The sequence below is a fragment of the Schistocerca gregaria genome, chromosome 2 (genome assembly GCF_023897955.1).
Source record: "Schistocerca gregaria isolate iqSchGreg1 chromosome 2, iqSchGreg1.2, whole genome shotgun sequence".
NCBI lineage: Eukaryota > Metazoa > Arthropoda > Insecta > Orthoptera > Acrididae > Schistocerca > Schistocerca gregaria.
Genome location: NC_064921.1, coordinates 503,256,132 through 503,277,007, shown reverse-complemented (window position 1 = coordinate 503,277,007; position 20,876 = coordinate 503,256,132). Strand labels below are relative to the sequence as shown.

The 20,876-nt window shown below is 42.0% G+C and overlaps 3 protein-coding genes across 3 annotated transcripts in view; 1 reads left to right on the top strand and 2 right to left on the bottom strand.

Annotated features, from left to right (window-relative positions):
- The window catches only part of LOC126328531 (TATA-binding protein-associated factor 172), a 274,135-nt gene extending 260,379 nt beyond the window's left edge, over positions 1 to 13,756 (bottom strand). The window contains exons 1-4 of the mRNA XM_049996048.1: positions 13,582 to 13,756; positions 13,185 to 13,236; positions 12,567 to 12,808; positions 5,391 to 5,531 (exon numbers count right to left, since the gene is read on the bottom strand). Of these exons, the coding sequence (XP_049852005.1) occupies positions 5,391 to 5,531; positions 12,567 to 12,808; positions 13,185 to 13,195 (394 nt within the window). The 5' untranslated portion in view covers positions 13,196 to 13,236; positions 13,582 to 13,756. The remainder of the gene's footprint in view (positions 1 to 5,390; positions 5,532 to 12,566; positions 12,809 to 13,184; positions 13,237 to 13,581) is intronic.
- LOC126328547 (endonuclease III-like protein 1) overlaps positions 1 to 20,876 on the bottom strand; it is a 250,074-nt gene that overhangs the window by 83,764 nt on the left and 145,434 nt on the right. The window lies entirely within an intron of this gene.
- LOC126328583 (nucleolar protein 12) overlaps positions 13,861 to 20,876 on the top strand; it is a 48,179-nt gene continuing 41,163 nt past the window's right edge. The window contains exon 1 of the mRNA XM_049996052.1: positions 13,861 to 14,416. Coding sequence (XP_049852009.1) covers positions 14,319 to 14,416 — 98 coding nt within the window. The 5' untranslated portion in view covers positions 13,861 to 14,318. The remainder of the gene's footprint in view (positions 14,417 to 20,876) is intronic.

Here is a 20,876-nt window from a genome sequence, read left to right as displayed (position 1 = left end):
AAATGATAACTGATGTCCTACAAGCAAGCCAGGTTGTCAACTAGGAGTCTGGTTGTCAACTAGGAGTCTGTTCTACAGACCAAATCTGAGAAAAGATATAATCAGATAGTAAGACTGTAGCGCAGTAGTACTGCAACAGCTCAACACCCTGTGCTTGTAATGTAATCACAAGTAAGAGAGGGAGGGGAAAGGGGTGGGACGGAGAGGGGTGAGGGGAGAGGGGTGAGGGGGGGACGGAGAGGGGTGAGGGGGGGACGGAGAGGGGTGAGGGGGGACGGAGAGGGGTGAGGGGGGGACGAAGAGGGGTGAGGGGGGGACGGAGAGGGGTGGGGGGGACGGAGAGGGGTGAGGGGGGACGGAGAGGGGTGAGGGGGGGACGGAGAGGGGTGAGGGGGGACGGAGAGGGGTGAGGGGGGGACGGAGAGGGGTGAGGGGAGAGGGGTGGGGGGACGGTGAGGGGAGAGGGGTGGGGGGACGGAGAGGGGAGAGGGGTGGGGGGACGGAGAGGGGAGAGGGGTGGGGGGACGGAGAGGGGTGAGGGGGGGACGGAGAGGGGAGAGGGGTGGGGGGACGGAGAGGGGTGAGGGGGGGACGGAGAGGGGTGAGGGGGGGACGGAGAGGGGTGAGGGGGGACGGAGAGGGGTGAGGGGGGACGGAGAGGGGTGAGGGGGGGACGGAGAGGGGTGAGGGGGGGACGGAGAGGGGTGAGGGGGGTCGGAGAGGGGTGAGGGGGGGGACGGAGAGGGGTGAGGGGGGGACGGGGAGGGGTGAGGGGGGGACGGGGAGGGGTGAGGGGGGGACGGGGAGGGGTGAGGGGGGGACGGGGAGGGGTGAGGGGGGGACGGGGAGGGGTGAGGGGGGGACGGGGAGGGGTGAGGGGGGGACGGGGAGGGGTGAGGGGGGGACGGGGAGGGGTGAGGGGGGGACGGGGAGGGGTGAGGGGGGGACGGGGAGGGGTGAGGGGGGGACGGGGAGGGGTGAGGGGGGGACGGAGAGGGGTGAGGGGGGGACGGAGAGGGGTGAGGGGGGGACGGAGAGGGGTGAGGGGGGGACGGAGAGGGGTGAGGGGGGGACGGAGAGGGGTGAGGGGGGGACGGAGAGGGGTGAGGGGGGGACGGAGAGGGGTGAGGGGGGGACGGAGAGGGGTGAGGGGGGGACGGAGAGGGGTGAGGGGGGACGGAGAGGGGTGAGGGGGGGACGGAGAGGGGTGAGGGGGGGACGGAGAGGGGTGAGGGGGGACGGAGAGGGGTGAGGGGGGACGGAGAGGGGTGAGGGGGGGACGGAGAGGGGTGAGGGGGGGACGGAGAGGGGTGAGGGGGGGACGGAGAGGGGTGAGGGGGGGACGGAGAGGGGTGAGGGGGGGACGGAGAGGGGTGAGGGGGGGACGGAGAGGGGTGAGGGGGGGACGGAGAGGGGTGAGGGGGGGACGGAGAGGGGTGAGGGGGGGACGGAGAGGGGTGAGGGGGGGACGGAGAGGGGTGAGGGGGGGACGGAGAGGGGTGAGGGGGGGACGGAGAGGGGTGAGGGGGGGACGGAGAGGGGTGAGGGGGGGACGGAGAGGGGTGAGGGGGGGACGGAGAGGGGTGAGGGGGGGACGGAGAGGGGTGAGGGGGGGACGGAGAGGGGTGAGGGGGGGACGGAGAGGGGTGAGGGGGGGACGGAGAGGGGTGAGGGGGGGACGGAGAGGGGTGAGGGGGGGACGGAGAGGGGTGAGGGGGGGACGGAGAGGGGTGAGGGGGGGACGGAGAGGGGTGAGGGGGGGGACGGAGAGAGAAGGAACAATAGGAAGCCTGGAGGGGAAAAGGTTTGCAAATGTATGGTGGAGGTTTGCAAATGTATGGTGGCAGAGGAGGAGCATAAACCTTCCATATTGTGAAGTGAAGTGTAGTTGAAACAATAATGAATGAAAAAGCATCACCACAGAAATAAGGCGACATCTTAGTCTGGAGGAGAGCAGTTATCAACATCCAGTGCTTCAGCAAAGCAATCACACAGAGTCTAAATTTTATTGGCTGCCAGTGATAAGTGGAGTTGGATGCAAACAACACTGACATGGGGATGCCTTCAAAGGATCACACAATATAGCAAATGCGTGCAAAATACAGAAATTTATTATGTTGTTGTTGTTGTTGTGGTATTCAGTCCAGAGACTGGTTTGATGCAGCTCTCCAAGCTACTCTATCCTGTGCAAGCTTCTTCATCTCCCAGTACCTACTGCAACCTACATCCTTGTGAATCTGCTTAGTGTATTCACCTCTTGGTCTCCCTCTACAATTTTTACCCTCCACACTACCCTCAAATACTAAATTTGTGATCCCTTGATGCCTCAGAACATGTCCTACTAACCGGACCCTTCTTCTTCTCAAGTTGTGCCACAAACTCCTCTTCTCCCCAATTCTATTCAATACCTCCTCATTAGTTATGTGATCTACCCATCTAATCTTCAGCATTCTTCTGTAGCACCACATTTCATAAGCTTCTATTCTCTTCTTGTCCAAACTATTTATCATCCATGTTTCACTTCCATACATTGCTACACTCCATACAAATACTTTCAGAAACGACGTCCTGACACTTAAATCTATACTCGATGTTAACAAATTTCTCTTCTTCAGAAACGCTTTCCTTGCCATTCCCAGTCTATATTGTATATCTTCTCTACTTTGACCATCATCAGTTATCTTGCTTCCAAAATAGCAAAACTCGTTTACTATTTTAAGCGTCTGATTTCCTAATCTAATTCCCTCAGCATCACTCGACTTAATTCGACTGCATTCCATTATCCTCATTTTGCTTTTGTTGATGTTCATCTTATACCCACCTGTCAGACACTGTCCATTCCGTTCAATTGGTCTTCCAAGTTCTTTGCTGTCTCTGACAGAATTACAATGTCATCTGTGAACCTCAAAGTTTTTATTTCTTCTCCATGGATTTTAATACCTACTCCGAATTTTTCTTTTGTTTCCTTTACTGCTTGCACAATTTTCAGATTGAATAACATCGGGGAGAGGCTACAACCCTGTCTCACTCCCTTCCCAACCACTGCTTCCCTTTCATGCCCTCGACTCTAATAACTGTCATCTGGTTTCTGTACAAATTGTAAATAGCATTTCGCTCCCTGTATTTTACCCCTGCCACCTTCAGAATTTGAAAGAGAGTATTCCAGTCAACATTGTCAAAAGCTTTCTCCAAGTCTACAAATGCTAGAAACGAAGGATTGCCTTTCCTTAATCTTTCTTCTAAGATAAGTCGTAAGGTCAGTATTGCCTCACTTGTTCCAATATTTCTACGGCACCCATGTTAGTATTTTGCAGCTGTGGCTTATTAAACTGATTGTTCAGTAATTTTCACATCTGTCAACACCTGCTTTCTTTGGGATTGGAATTATTATATTCTTCTTGAAGTCTTGAGGGTATTTCAGCTGTCTCATGCATCTTGCTCACCAGATGGTAGAGTTTTGTCAGGACTGGCTCTCTCAAGGCCGTCAGTAGTTCTAATGGAATGTTGTCTACTCCCGAGGCCTTGTTTCGACTTAGGTCTTTCAGTGCTCTGTCAAACTCTTCACGCAGTATCGTATCTCCCATTTCATGTTCATCTACATTCTCTTCCATTACCACCTTTCCGCCTTCCCTTCTTTGCTTAGAACTGGGTTTCCATCAAAGCTCTTGATATTCATGCAAAAGTCTCTTTAATTTTCCTGTAGGCAGTATCTATCTGACCCCTAGTGAGATAATCCTCTACATCCTTACATTTGTGCTGTAGCCATCCCTGCTTAGCCATTTTGCACTTCCTGTCGATCTCATTTTTGAGACGTTTGTATTCCTTTTTGCCTGCCTGCTTCATTTACTGCATTTTTATATTTTCCCCTTTCATCAATTAAATTCAATATTTCTTATGTTACCCAAGGATTTCTACTAGCCCTCGTCTTTTTACCTACTTGATCCTCTGCTGCCTTCACTACTTCATCCCTCAGAGCTACCCATTCTTCTTCTACTGTATTTCTTTCCCCCATTCCTGTCAATTGTTCCCTTATGCTCTCCATGAAACTCTGTACAACCTCTGGTTCTTTCAGTTTATCCATTCCCACCTTTTTGCAGTTTCTTCAGTTTTAATCTACAGTTCATAACCAATAGATTGTGATCAGAATCCACATCTGCTCCTGGAAATGTCTTACAATTTAAAACCTGGTTCCTAAATCTCTCTCTTACCATTATATAATCTAATCTGATACCTTTTAGTATTTCCGGGATTCTTCCATGTATACAACCTTCTTTTATGATTCTTGAACCAAGTGTTAGCTATGATTAAGTTATGCTCTGTGCAAAATTCTACCATGCGACTTCCTCTTTCATTTCTTACCCCCAATCCATATTCACCTACTATGTTTCCTTCTCTCCCTTTTCGTACTCTTGAATTCCAGTCACCCATGACTATTAAGTTTTTGTCCCCCTTCACTACCTGAATAATTTCTTTTAACTCATCATACATTGCATTAATTTCTTCACCATCTGCAGAGCTAGTTGGCATATAAACTTGTACTACTTTAATAGGCGTGGGCTTCATGTGTATCTTGGCCACAATAATGCGTTCACTATGCTGTTTGTAGTAGCTCACCCGCACTCCTATTTTTTTTTTTTTCTTTATTAAACCTACTCCTGCATTACCCCTATTTGATTTTGTATTTATAACCCTGTATTCACCTGACCAGAAGTCTTGTTCCTCCTGCCACCGAACTTCACTAATTCCCACTATATCTAACTTTAACCCCCTATCCATTTCCCTTTTTAAATTTTCTAACCTACCTGCTCGATTAATGGATCTGACATTCCATGCTACGATCCGTAGAATGGCTGTAGTTTCACCTTGCTTTCAGTCGTTCGCAGTACCAGCACAGCAAGGCCGTTTTGAGTATTGTTACAGGGCCAGATCAGTCAATCATCCAGGCTGTTGCCCCTACAACTACTGAAAAGGCTGCTGCCCCTCTTCAGGGGCCACAGATACCCCTCTGTGGTGGTTGCACCTACGGTACGGCCATCTGTATCGCTGAGGCACGCAAGCCTCCCCACCAACGGCAAGGTCCATGGTTCATTTGGGGGGGGGGGGGGGGGGATTTATTATATCAAACAAAAAATGACTGATAGGTTCTTATCTTTCATTGGCAGCTAACCCACAACACATTTCATAAATTTAGTATTTGTTTCCAAATAGGCTTATTTATCTTTTGCCACACACCCCTCCCAACAATCATCCCTTAAAGCTTGAATGACAACCACCCTGATGAAATAAGGACATCTGTGATTTCAGTTTTTCATACATGATAAAATGTTTTGGAGCACAAGTCATACAACTACAAATTACAAAAAGGGTTTCCGTACAAAATCAACACTTACCCGATAAATCCTCATCTTGATCGAATTCCTTTCCTTCTGAAGCCATTAAATGACCTCCATTTGTCAAAACTTTGCACATATCAAATTTTTCAAAAGTCATTCTACCAGTCCTTGCCAGCACAGCAGCACCATCTCTGTCAACTGCATAAAAAAAATCATTAAAGAGCTATATCTACAGTTTTGCATGTTACCGTCACAAAAAAACTCCTGGGGACCACAAATTTTAGTCACTTATAGCAGACTTTTTGAAAAAGTTTCAAAACTACAAACAAAATTGTAGAGTATGAAAACCAAAACAATCAAAAACTGTTGTTATTCTTGTATTTATCAGCCCTAAGATTGTGTTATTGCAGCTCTCCACAATAGTCTATCCAATCCAAATGTTCACGTATCTACTTCAACATACATCCATTGGAACCAGTCAACTGTATTCTTGAGTTAGTTTCCTCTAGAATTTTATTACTCCTCATTTTCCTCCATTATAAAATGAACTATTCCTTCATACCTCAAGATGCACCCTGTTAACTTACTACTTATCTTAGTCACATTGTGGCACAAAACTTTTCTCCCCTCTTCGATTCAGTGCCTTTTCATTAGTTACTCAATTTACACTCTCATCATTCAGCTTTCTTCTCTAATACCACATTTCAAACGTTTCTGCTATCTTCTTGGTTGCAATCTGCATGAAAATACTATGAGACGAAGCAGCTTATTGCATGGACTTTAATAACTTTCAGATGTCCTGACCATACTTTTTTTTTAATTTTCAAAATTGCCTTATGTGTTTCAACACTCTGACATATTCAAACACTATAAAATACAACACAAAACTGGTATTATGAGATTTGAAAATATTTTACATTTCACCACTAATTAAAGGCACAATATAACGAGTTGAGTATGGTTTTCTAGCTTACCAAGGGTGACAATTTTTGAACTATATGAAAAAGAATCAACAAAAGCAAAACAAGGATAATGGAATGTAGTGGAATTAAGTCGGGTGATGCTGAGGGTATTAGATTAGGAAATGAGACACTTAAAGTAGTAAAGGAGTTTTGCTATTTGGGGAGCAAAATAACTGATGATGGTCGAAGTAGAGAAGATATACAATATAGACTGGCAATGGCAAGGAAAGTGTTTCTGAAGAAGACAAATTTGTTAACATCGAGTATAGATTTAAGTGTCAGGAAGTCGTTTCTGAAAGTATTTGTTTGGAGTGTAGCCATGTATGGAAGTGAAACATGGACGATAAATAGTTTAGACAAGAAGAGAATAGAAGCTTTCGAAATGTGGTGCTACAGAAGAATGCTGAAGATTAGATGGGTAGATCACATAACTAATGAGGGGGTACTGAATAGGATTGGGGAGAAGAGAAGTTTGTGGCACAACTTGACTAGAAGAAGGGATCGGCTGGTAGGACATGTCCTGAGGCATCAAGGGATCAGAAATTTAGCATTGGAGGGCAGTGTGGAGGGTAAAAATCGTAGAGGGAGACCAAGAGATGAATACACTAAGCAGATTCACAAGGATGTAGATTGCAGTAGGTACTGGGAGATGAAGGATCTTGCACAGGATAGATTAGCATGGAGAGCTGCATCAAACCAGTCTCAGGACTGAAGATCACAACAACAACAACATGAAAAAGTACTTAAATTAGTTAAAACTACGTGCATGCACACAAATCAACACATAAATGGCACTACAGATATTTGGATTTAGGTGATGACATGTTCGATTACACCTGCCACCATTGACGATTATGCGGCACAGACGAATAGTGAAATTCTGCATGACCCGCTGAACTGTTGCAACATTGATGCTATTGATGACCACTGAATCACTGTTTTCAACTCAGCAAATGTTTTGGGGTTGTTGCTGTACACCTTGTCTTTAATATAGTCCCACAAAAAGGAGCTGCACGTGCTTAGATCCGAAAAATATGGTGGCCAATAGGGGCCCATGTCAGTTCCCTCTGGGTATGCTAGAGCCCAAATGCAGTCCCCAAAGTGCTCCCCCAGAACATCAAAACACTCCCATACTTCGAACGAGTCGAGCTCCGTCTTTCATGAACCACATCTTGTCAAAATCAGGATCATTTTGGATAATAGGGATGAAATCACCTTCTAAAACCTTGACATACTGTTCTGTATTCACCATGCCATCAAGGAATATCGCACCAATTATTCCGTGACTGGACATTGCACACCACACAGTCACCCACTGAGGATGAAGAGCCTTCTAGATCGCGAAATGTGGACTCTCAGTCCTCCAAATGTGCCAATTTTGCTTATTGACAAACCCATCCAAATTAAAGTGGGCTTTGCAGCTAAACCAAACCATATAGTACATACTACTTCCCATCATGCCCTGTGGCAAATCGTGCAGTTTGACAATGCTAATGCAAACCATTCAGAAGTCATGGCGATTTTATTTCATATAGTTAAACAATTGTCACCCTATATGTCAACCATACAAAATTGTTCAATAGGTACTTTGTATCCCGTCAGCATTCTCTATCACGAGACTAGTGCAAACTGCCAACAAAGAACAAATTGGAAACCAAGTGGATTAAACTGCTAGGCAGTGCTGGATATGTGGTACACACTGCATTTGTTTGTTCATACCTACATTTTCATCATTACAGTGTATAAAACTATTTCTATACTTTTTAGTTCTTATACAATGATTTTATGAACTTTTACTGATGCTAGTAATTCATATGCTGTATATTGTCAAAAACTGTTTGTCAACAGACAATTTGCCTCGTGTACCCTAGCACCACTCAGCAGGCTCTTCCAATATATTATTTTCAACCATTCAAAAGATCTGTTACATGTTGCTTTGGAAATATCTTTTTGCAAAACATTGGACAGTGATTTCTATGAATTGTTTACTGACGGAATTGTTTTAAACAATGTAATGGAGAAAATGTAGTTATGAAGAAACAAATGCAGTACATACCACATACCCAGCACCATTTAGCTGTTTAGTCCACTTGGTTTCCAATTTGCTCCTTGGTAGCAGTTTGCACTTATCTCGTGACAGAGAATGTTGACAAGATACACTGTATCTACTGAACAATTTTATATGTTAAAAACAAAGATTCCAAGACTTACCAGGCGGGAAAGCGCCGGTAGACAGGCACAATAAAATAACACACAAACACACACACAAAATTTCTAGCTTTCGCAACCAACGGTTGGTTCTTCAGGAAAGAGGGAAGGAGAGGGAAAAACGAAAGGATGTGGGTTTTAAGGGAGAGGGTAAAGAGTCATTCCAATCCTGGGAGCAGAAAGACTTACCTTAGGGGGAAAAAAGGATGGGTATACACTCACACACACACATATATCCATCCACACATATACATACACAAGCAGACATATTTAAAGGTAAAGAGTTTGGGCAGAGATGTCAGTCGAGGCGGAAGTGCAGAGGCAAAGATGATGAATGTCAGGTGAGGTATGAGTGGCGGCAACTTGAAATTAGCGTAGATTGAGGCCTGGTGGATAACGAGAAGAGAGGATATATTGAAGGGCAAGTTCCCATCTCCGGAGTTCGGATAGGTTGGTGTTGGTGGGAAGTATCCAGATAACCCGGACGGTGTAACACTGTGCCAAGATGTGCTTGCCGTGCACCAAGGCATGTTTAGCCACAGGGTGATCCTCATTACCAACAAACACTGTCTGCCTGTGTCCATTCATGCGAATGGACAGTTTGTTGCTGATCATTCCCACATAGAAAGCGTCACAGTGTAGGCAGGTCAGCTGGTAAATCACGTGGGTGCTTTCACACAAGGCTCTGCATTTGATCGTGTACACCTTTACAATTTTATATGATTGATATAACACATATAAACTACAAAACCATATACTACTCATTTACTATGTCTCTAATCAATGGTGAAATGTAACATATTTTCAAAACTTAGACACCAGTTTTGTGTTGCATTTTAAAGCATTTGAAAATCATGGAATGTCAAAACAAAAAGTGATTTTGGAAATAAACAAAAGTGTGTTCAAGACATCTGAAATTTATTAAAGTGCATCGTCTAGTTTATAATCCCTATTTCACTTCCATAGAGGCTGCACTCAAAACAAATACTTACAGAAAGACCTTGTGAGCCAGAAATTTATATTCAAAGTTAATATATTTAATTCTTCAGGAAAGGTATTCTTGAGGCTGTCACTCTGGATTTCAATACCTTCCTTACACCCACCACAGTATTTACTTAACAATTTCAACACCTGAATTGTCTACTGCTTTCAGTGTATCATTTCTCCCTCCACTTCCCTCAGCACACCTGAGTTAATCTGACTACACCCCGCAAACCATGTTTTCCTTTTACTGATACTCATCTGATAATTCTTTCCAAGACACAATCAATCCCCTTCAGCTGATCTTCCAAGATATTTCCCACCTCTGACAGAATTAAGTGTCATGAGCAAACATTAAAAGATTTTATTTATGCTCCCTGAATTTCAATTTCTCCTCCAAATTTCTACTGGGTTTCCTTTGCTACCTGCACTGTGTGGAGGGACCGAGAGAATCTAAAAAGGTGAAGGTCACTGTTAAAGGAGAAGTGGGATCCAGTGAAAGGAATTTTTATGTTAGGGGTGTGTGTGTGTGTGTGTGTGTGTGTGTGTGTGTGTGTGTGTGGTGGGGAGGGGGGGATTCCGTGGTTTGGGCAGCATGTGACACTGGGTTTTAGCCAGGAAAACTGGTACTGTTCTCAAAGGAAAAGTACCCCTCTCCATGGCTAAAACTCACTCCTTTCTCTGGATCCTATCCCTCCTTCCACAATGACTTTCGCCTTTTCAAATTCTGCCAATCCCTGTCCCTCATAAATCTGGTAGTACAAAAGCACATCTCTACAGGACAAACAAACCCCAAAACCACCTCTGCTCACTCTACACGATGCCGTAGCTGTGCAGCTACCTTCTACTTGCTCCCCAACATCGACAAACCAAAAAAATTCTGGATGCCCCATTGTAGTTGGTTATTGTGCCTCCATCGACAGAATTTAAGCCCTCACTGACCGACACCTTCCACATATTTCTCAAAATCTAGCCACTGATTTCAAAGATACCAACCACTTCTTTCACAGACACTTCATCATGCCCACCTATTTACCTCTTGGATCCCTAATAATAACATTTGATGCCCCTTCCCTATACACCAACGTCCTTCATGCCTGTAGCTTAACTAAACAAGTCATATACTCTTATGCCAATAGCCAACATAATCATTTACCATATGTGATTGAATTTGACCAGTTAAAACTGTGAGCTTGATCAGCACATGGATCTCTGTCTTCTGTGACCAGTGCGTGCCTACATCCACTACCCTAGCATATTACACAGCCTGATTCCAAGCTTCCAGACTTACGGCTGCATTCGCAGTGGCACCAACAATGGTTGTCAGACACCACTGCCAGAGGCCACCTGATAACATCGGCTAACAGGTTGATCATAGTGCATCTGATCTCCTCCATCAGTTTTTGGTGGGGTCAAGGAGGTTTGGTTAAAATCTATTATTTGTATGAATTGTGTTAGATTTTGACCTCAAAGGGTTGGATGGATACTACAACACTTCTGTGCATGGAGGCGAGAGCTGTAATGCGGCGTTTGTTATTATAAATATGTCAAATGCATGTAAATGAGCTGTATCTGTCTCGAAAAGAATGTGATAAGTACTGTGCACTCAGTCCTCAGTTCCTGGAATTACCAATCAAGTTTTATAAATATATGACATGAAGGATAAAACACCATGCAACAAAAGTTTAAAATGCCATAAATTTGTGATGCTACTTTACTTCTCCCACCACCAATTAGTGCCAGAAAGGGCTGCCACCTTCGAAGATAACATGCTGTAGTTTATGTTTTTCATATTTATACATATTACAAAAGTATGTAGTTTCAGTGATACAACTCATTATGGATCTTTGTAAACAACATTGTTCCAAGTACATTTTATTATGCTACAGTGGCAGGATATGCAACTTTGCTGGATAAAGTTTCTGCCAATGAGGTTATGGGCACATAATGGATAATTTACATGGCCGAAGTATATATTTTTTCTATTATATGCTGCATGGATAAAATGTGTATGTGAATAAGAAAGTATTATTTAATTAATGAAAGGCAGATTTATGGGTTCACAGAAGCTCACTTAATTATATATACAAAACGATGAAAATTAATGCAACACTGGTAGTACAAACAGATAATCAGAAACATCAATGCCCTTTAAACACCTGATGATTGGTTTTGGTGGCAGTATTATTTCAGATTGAGTGTAGCTCTTAATAAAGGGCTCAACTACATTACAGAGCCTTTGACTGCACTTACATGAAGCATAGCTGCAAAATTCGGTATACAATAAAGTAGTATTCGAGGTACAAGACTGCAAATATTAACTTTCAAATTAGTCCTTTGGGTATCATAAATGGTTTCTAACACATCACACAAAAACTTCAAAATTGTACTTTTCATAACACGGTAGAGGCCTAAATATTGGAAAGATGTAATTGCCAGATGTTATACATCAAAGTGCCACTTATAGTGAGTGCATTTTTAATGCAGGTATCGATTTTTTTAATTGAGCTCAAATCACACCTCTACAATACTTGAAATTAGCTTTCATTAACCAAAAGAACGTGTCACCTGTGGGTTTTTGGCTTTACATACCACAAGATGATTTGTAGTGACCTTGAATATCAAGTTTACCAACACTACAGTTTGTGAATTTATTTGCCGTTGTGCCGACATAAGTCAATTAACCATCAGTGACTGTCATTTGTAAATCACTTCACGTAACAGAATCACCACCCTACTGGCACAAAAATGCCAGTAAGCAGTAATAGTAATTTGTAAGACAACTAACGTCCACCAAGCACAACCCAAAAAAACATTCATTCATTCCTATATAACAAATCCTACAATTCTTCCTTAAGCAACCAAAACTATGAAGCAAGGCAACAATACTATAACTGTAACAGACTTCGACATCAAAAACCTAAGGCCAAATGTGGATTTTAAGTAACAGTCTCGCAGATGAGGAGATACAGGAAAATTTAATTGGTTTCTAAAGTACAACAATAACATGTACACAGTGACAATATGGCACTTATAAATTGTAATGACAAAAACAGTTCATTATATCTCAAATATGAATCACCTGTTCTTTTAGAGAGAGCTGGTGGATCCCACTGAGGGACATTTGATATAACAGCCTCCACAGCCTGAGCAGCTGCAATTCTTGTTTCCCATGCAGAACTATGCAAGTAACTGGCAATTCGTGCTAACAAATGATGCAGCTCATGGGGGTGAAGCCGCTGGACTTCACCCAGCTGCCGAGCTGCAGCACGGCGTGTCACTGGAGATGATCCAGTCTCCAAGAGCACAAACAGCCGATCCAGCCTAAAAATTGCGAGAGAAGTCTTACAAATAGAGCTGTCATTAAAATACAATAAAAACTACAATATATTATAATTGAAACAATATGAGGCACCTACACTTAATTATATATTAAGACTACAGACAGCAAACAAGTTTTATTCTTTTCTTTAGAAAAAAATTAGGATTATTGGTTGGACACGAAGGCAACAAAGCTCTTGTGTCCACAATATGAATTGCTACTGTTACATTTCTTTAAGCGCCATTAATTTTTTAAAAATAGCAAACGCAGGCTCCGTCCATCGGCACTTTTAATTTTACCATCGAGTTCTTTCCACATCGTAATCATACATGTTTCTTTATACATAACTCAGAGGGCGGCTTGGCCACTAACACGTACCTCGAAGTCATCTTTCAGGTATTTGTTTTGATACAGCAGGTACAGTATTCACCTACAAATTAAAAGAAGTCATTAATCAAATTAGATCAACAAAACACACAGGATAATTTATCTTGCAAAGCTGAAGATTTTAGGCCAGGCGACATCAATGTGTTAGAAACTAATGTGCACTCCCATATGGAGGGGTTAAGATCGTAAATAGGTTAATTTGACATTTATTGCGATATTCCATTTCTACTGAAATGTTGTCGTTGCTTTTATTACAGCGAGCTTTACATATCATTTTATTTATACTGAATTGTTCATATTATCTGTCAATAAAGACATAACAATATCCATACCAAGTACCTTAATGCAGAACACTACTGCTGCACCACAATTCATCTAAAATACTTACGTTGTCGTTATTAACACTCAAATCGTATGTGACACACTCATCCTGGCATTTCACTTGAATCTTGAATGTTTTTTATAAAAATAAACAAACAAACAGACAATAACAAATATTTTACTCGGAGAGAAAGGCATCCTACAACACTCAAATTTATACTGACAGCCATATTGCTGATGAGTCCGAATTTATGCCAGTCTTGCTCTCTGATTGGCCGAAAACTAACCAGGCATTTAAAAAATTTTGGTAGTTGTAACCAATCAAAATTGAAACAGCTTCACCACACCCCCCCGCCTGTTTCGTAAACAACTCATGATAGAAATGAAAACATCGTGTGGTATTTATGTAAGGGTTAGTATTCCGCACAGGGTTAGTATTCCGCACAGCAGAACGCATCGATGGTATGTTTAGTATCATTAGGAATTTAGGTGCTTGCAGTTTCCGATTATGTGTGCGAGTAATAAAAGTGAATAAAGATAAAAATTAATTTGTTGTCACATCCACGTTACATTGCATTGCACGCATGGTACGGGAAGTGCCTGCCGAACGAAATTTCACTATTGTGGACAAGTGTTAGATGTGACGAATATCAGTTGGTCAACAAAGATCGGGAGGAGCACTTAATATTAGGTGATACGTATTAAAAATTATTAGTGCAAGGCGTTCGTGTTGAATTTGTGATAGCGTTCGTTTCAAGGAACAGAGTGTATTCCGATTAAATCTTGTAAGCTCGAGCTGAAAGGATGGATGATTACGATTTGGTACCCACTGTATTTCATCCGAGAAAACCAATCAACAGAAAAACAAAAGTGAACATAGTTTTCGATCCTAAGGCAAGAAGGTGAGTAAATTAAATCTGAAGAAACTCGTAGTGTTATTTTTTCAAATATGTAATTTAAAGGTATTTATATCTTAACTATAAATCGTTTCTATATTAAAGTAAGTTGTTGCTCTTTGTTGTTGTGTAGTTATGAAAGTTTCCGTACATGTCAGAAAATGTCATACAATTTTACAACTTATGCACATAATACTTGAATAGAAGTAGTGTTAACTTTTCCAAAAATGACCCTACGTGATTCACAGCTCGTAACTTCTTTTCTTATTGTCTAGTTATTAAGTACAATTAATTTAATACAAACCACGATTTCTCCAAAATAGCACACCACATTAAAGTAGACTATGGGTATTTGAGTAAAAGGCACATCTACATCCATACTCCGCAAGCCACCTGACAGTGTGTGGCGGAGGGTACCCTGAGTACCTCTATCGGTTCTCCCTTCTATTCCAGTCTATTCCACATCATACATTTCGGCCACATAGCCGGCGCACAACTTTCTTTAAAAAATCCAACCACATCAGTCGTTAATTTTATTATTTCACGAGTGTTCCCCAGCTTACTTCTTATGATTACCATATTCTTTTTTGTGTATTATGTGTGCTCAGCACTGCATCTTTTAAATTGTAGTACTCTGTCATCTCTAAGTTTTGTTTGTAGCATTTACAACCTCGAAACACTCTCTAAACTGCCTCCTTGCTACTCCTGTTACTCAGGGGTATTCAACCTTTTTCTGCCTAACACCCACTTTTGTGTGTCTGATAGTATTAAAATTTTTGGACCAACCACCTTTTCCACAGCATTTATAAAGTAGGTACCAGTAAGTACTTACCTTTAAGAAATCTATGAAGCAGAGTTATAGCAACTTAAAGCGTATATAAATAATTAATTACCAAATAATTAGTCAAAATTTTATGAAAACGTATTGAAAGTATTTTTAGAACACCTGCCTCATATCTTGCCCACAAAGAAAGCTGGAATGCCCACTGATGGGCAGTAGGGTCCAGGTTGACTATCACAGCCACACAGCCTATTTTTAAAAAAATAAAAATAAAAGATGGGTGGAGAGGTGAGTGGGGGAGGAAAACAACTTTTGCATCTTTTCAATGGAAACAGTTAAGTGAAAGTTAAATTTCTAATGTGATTGACTTTTGATATCACTGCAAACGATAAGCATACAGCTGTTGCATTAGATGGAAAATCAAGAATAATGAGAATAATGGGGGCTAATACGAGTAACTTTGATGGACAGCACTCGCAAGTGGCATCAAATAGAATGACTTACACTAGGTGGCTGAACTGCCCCAGATGGGGTTTCCCGGCCAATTACGCCTCATGATCTCTCTCTCTCTCTCTCTCTCTCTCTTCGATTAACTTTGATATATATTGAAAAGTATTTATATCGTTGTGAAATGCTTTTAACTTCTGCTGTCTGCCAAAGACATAGGACTTAAACCAATTGTAGGTAACTCTAGATCCACTATAATAGTGAAATTTTGCAACCTTGTCTGCAGCTCTTGATTCTCATTGACAACAAAGGAATAGGTCCCCCTAGTGCATTTTTAGGTACCTAGCACTGACCCTTCTTGAATACCCTAACCAACTGCCTCAGCGTGGCTATGATTCTGAATTTGCCTGGTGTAATATTCCTCCTACATGACATGGAATTGATTCTCATTTGCCTCGAGCCTTGGCTTATGGGTCCTATCCCTGTGACAGTTTCTGCAGTGAGACTTGTCATATGCATTATCCTACCATTGGTTACACCAACTGTATACCAGGCAAGATCTATTCCATCAAAGGAGAAGCCATCTGCAAAACAACTTTTGTCCCCCACAATTTTTTTTGTGAGTATGTGACAAGTATAAAGCCTTGAGCCGTTTCTGTAGCCCTTCCTTTCCTATACAGCAGCACATTTTCTCTGCTTTGGTCTCGGGAATACTCCCCCCCCCCCCCCCCCAGGGAAATAGGGAAGTGTCTGATTCCACCCATCTGCTTTGACCCATGACATCTCCAATATGGCAGAAATGGCTATTCTAAGCATCTTGAATATGGCTCCTATGATATCACTACATACACACGGCAACAAACATGAAAATATGTATAAATAAGACAATAACATCTCCCTCCAAAAATACTAACAGGGTAACCACAGGAAATTGGGGGTTTGGGGGAGGGGATAAGCTAAAAAAAAAAAAAAAAAAAAATAAAAAATAAAAAAAAAAGACCACCACAGTCCCAAAACACACAAGATGACGGGAAAAAAACAATTAGGCTACAGAAATCGGACACATCTCTTGACCTGATTAGGTCAATGGCAGCTGATGATATCAAAACACCAACATCTACAGCAAAAACTACGGAAATTGGAATGAGACAATTCCCTTGACCACAGATGATGGTACCAAAACACCTATACCTGCATATAAAAATACAAAAATAGGAATTGTGGTCTTCATTCTTGAGACTGGTTTGATGCAGCTCTCCATGCTACTCTCTGCTGTGCAAGCTTCTTCATCTCCCAGTACCTACTGCAGCCTACATCCTTTTGAATCTGTTTAATGTATTCATCTCTTGGTATCCCTCTACGATTTTTACCCTCTACGCTGCCCTCCAATACTAAATTGGTGATCCCTCGATGTCTCAGAACATGTCCTACTAACCGATCCCTTCTTCTAATCAAGTTGTGCCACAAGCTCCTCTTCTCCCCAATTCTATTCAATACCTCCTCATTAGTTACGTGATCTACCCATCTAATCTTCAGCATTCTTCTGTAGCACCACATTTCCAAAGCTTCTATTCTCTTCTTGTCTAAACTACTTATCGTCCATGTTTCACTTCCATACATGGCTACACTTCATACAAATACTTTCAGAAACGACTTCCTGACATTTAAATCTATACTCTATGTTAACAAATTTCTCTTCTTCAGAAATGCTTTCCTTGCCATTGCCAGTCTATATTTTATATCCTCTCTACTTTGACCATCATCAGTTATTTTGCTCCCTAAATAGCAAAACTCCTTTACTACTTTAAGTGTCTCATTTCTTAATCTAATTCCCTCAGCATCACTCGACTTAATTCGACTACATTCCATAATCCTCATTTTGCTTTCGTTGATGTTCATCTTATACCCTCCTTTCAAGACAGTGTCCATTCCATTCAACTGCTCTTCCAAGTCCTTTGCTGTCTCTGACAGAATTACAATGTCATCGGCAAACCTCAACGTTTTTATTTCTTCTCCATGGATTTTAATACCTACTCCAAACTTTTCTTTTGTTTCCTTTATTGCTTACTCAATATACAGATTGAATAACATCGGAGATAGGCTACAACCCTATCTCACTCCCTTCCCAACCACTGCTTCCCTTTCATACCTCTCGACTCGTATGACTGCCATCTGCTTTCTGTACAAATTACATTCTACACAGAGTACGCGAAAGAACTTGCCCCCCTTCTAGCAGCCGTGTACCGCAAGTCTCTAGAGCAACGGAAGGTTCCAAATGATTGGAAAAGAGCACAGGTAGTCCCAGTCTTCAAGAAGGGTCGTCGAGCAGATGCGCAAAACTATAGACCTATATCTCTGACGTCGACCTGTTGTAGAATTTTAGAACATGTTTTTTGCTCGAGTATCATGTTGTTTTTGGAAGCCCAGAATCTACTCTGTAGTAATTAACATGGATTCTGGAAAACAGCGATTGTTTGAGGCCCAGAAAATATTAGATACAGGCTCCCAGGTAGATACTATTTTCCTTGACTTCCGGAAGGCGTTCGATACAGTTCCGCACTGTCGCCTGATAAACAAAGTAAGAGCCTACGGAATATCAGACCAGCTGTGTGGCTGGATTGAAGAGCTTTTAGCAAACAGAACACAGCAAGTTGTTCTCAATGGAGAGACGTCTACAGACGTTAAAGTAACCTCTGGTGTGCCACAGGGGAGTGTTATGGGACCATTGCTTTTCACAATATATATAAATGACCTAGTAGATAGTGTCGGCAGTTCCATGCAGCTTTTCGTGGATGATACTGTAGTATACAGACAAAATTGTAGTGAAATGCAGAAAGATCTGCAGTGGATAGGCACTTGGTGCAGGGAGTGGCAACTGACCCTTAACATAGACAAATGTAGTGTATTGAGAATACATAGAAAGAAGGATCCTTTATTGTATGATTATATGATAGCGGAACAAACACTAGTAGCAGTTACTTCTGTAAAATATCTGGGAGTATGCGTGCGGAACGATTTGAAGTGGAATGATCATATAAAATTAACTGTTGGTAAGGCGGGTACCAGGTTGAGATTCATTGGGAGAGTCCTTAGAAAATGTAGTCCATCAAAAAAGGAGGTGGCTTACAAAACACTTGTTCGACCTATACTTGAGTATTGCTCATCAGTGTGGGATCCGTACGAGATCGGGTTGACGCAGGAAATAGAGAAGATCCAAAGAAGACTGGCGAGCTTTGTCACAGGGTTATTTGGTAACTGTGATAGCGTTACGGAGATGTTTAGCAAACTCAAGTGGCAGACTCTGCAAGGGAGGCGCTCTGCATCGCGGTGTAGCTTGCTCGCCAGGTTTCGAGAGGGTGCGTTTCTGGATGAGGTATAGAATATATTGCTTCCCCCTACTTATACCTCCCGAGGAGATCACGAATGTAAAATTAGAGAGATTCGAGTGCGTACGGAGGCTTGGAGATAGTCATTCTTCCCGCGAACCGTACGCGACTGGAACAGAAAAGGGAGGTAATGACAGTGGCACGTAAATTGCCCCTCCACCACACACTGTTGTGTGGCTTGTGGAGTATAAATTTAGATGTAGATGTAAATTGTAAATAACCTTTCGCTCCCTGTATTTTACCCCTGCCACCTTCAAAATTTTAGAGAGAGTATGCCAATCAACATTGTCAAAAGCTTTCTGTAAGTCTACAAATGCTAGAAACGTAGGTTTACCTTTCCTTAATCTTCCTTCTAAGATAAGTCATAGGGTCAGTATTGCCTCACGTGTTCCAACATTTCTACGGAATCCAAACTGATCTTCCCCGAGATCGTCTTCTATCAGTTTTTCCATTTGTCTGTAAAGAATTCGCGTTAGTATTTTGGAGCTGTGACTTATTAAACTGATAGTTTGGTAATTTTCACATCTGTCAATACTGGCTTTCTTTGGGAATTTTTATATTCTGAGGGTATTTCGCCTGTCTCATACATCTTGCTCACCAGATGGTAGTGTTTTGTCAGGACTGGCTCTCCCAAGGCTGTCAGTAGTTCTAATGGAATGTTGTCTACTCCAGGGGCCTTGTTTCGACTCGGGTCTTTCAGTGCTCTGTCAAACTCTTTACGCAGTATCATATCTCCCATTTCATCTTCATCTGCATCCTCTTCCATTTCTATAATATTGTCCTCAAGAACATCGCCCTTGTATAGATCCTCTATATACTCCTTTCACCTTTGTGCTTTCCCTTCTTTGCTTAGAACTGGGTTTCCATCAAAGCTCTTGATATTCATGCAAAAGTCTCTTTAATTTTCCTGTAGGCAGTATCTATCTGACCCCTAGTGAGATAATCCTCTACATCCTTACATTTGTGCTCTAGCCATCCCTGCTTAGCCATTTTGCACTTCCTGTCGATCTCATTTTTGAGACGTTTGTATTCCTTTTTGCCTGCGTGCTTCATTTACTGCATTTTTATATTTTCCCCTTTCATCAATTAAATTCGATATTTCTTCTGTTACCCAAGGATTTCTACTAGCCCTCGTCTTTTTACCTACTTGATCCTCTGCTGCCTTCACTACTTCATCCCTCAGAGCTACCCATTCTTCTTCTACTGTATTTCTTTCCCCCATTCCTGTCAATTGTTCCCTTATGCTCTCCATGAAACTCTGTACAACCTCTGGTTCTTTCAGTTTATCCATTCCCACCTTTTTGCAGTTTCTTCAGTTTTAATCTACAGTTCATAACCAATAGATTGTGGTCAGAGTCCACATCTGCCCCTGGAAATGTCTTGCAATTTAAAACCTGGTTCCTAAATCTCTGTCTTACCATTATATAATCTATCTGATACCTTTTAGATTCTTGAACCAAGTGTTAGCTATGATTAAGTTATGCTCTGCACAATATTCTACCAGGCGACTTCCTCTTTCATATCTTAGCCCCAATCCATATTCTCCTACTATGTTTCCTTCTCTCCCTTTTCCTTCTCTCAAATTCCAGTCACTCATGACTATTAAATTTTCATCTCCCTTCACTACCTGAATAATTTCTTTTATCTCATCATACATTTCATCAATTTCTTTGCCATCTGCAGAGCTAGTTGGCATATAAACTTGTACTACTGTAGTAGACATGGGCTTCGTGTCTATCTTGTCCACAATAATGCATTCACTATGCTGTTTGTAGTAGCTTACTCGTATACGTATTTTTTATTCATTATTAAATCTACTCCTGCATTACCCCTATTTGATTTTGTGTTTATA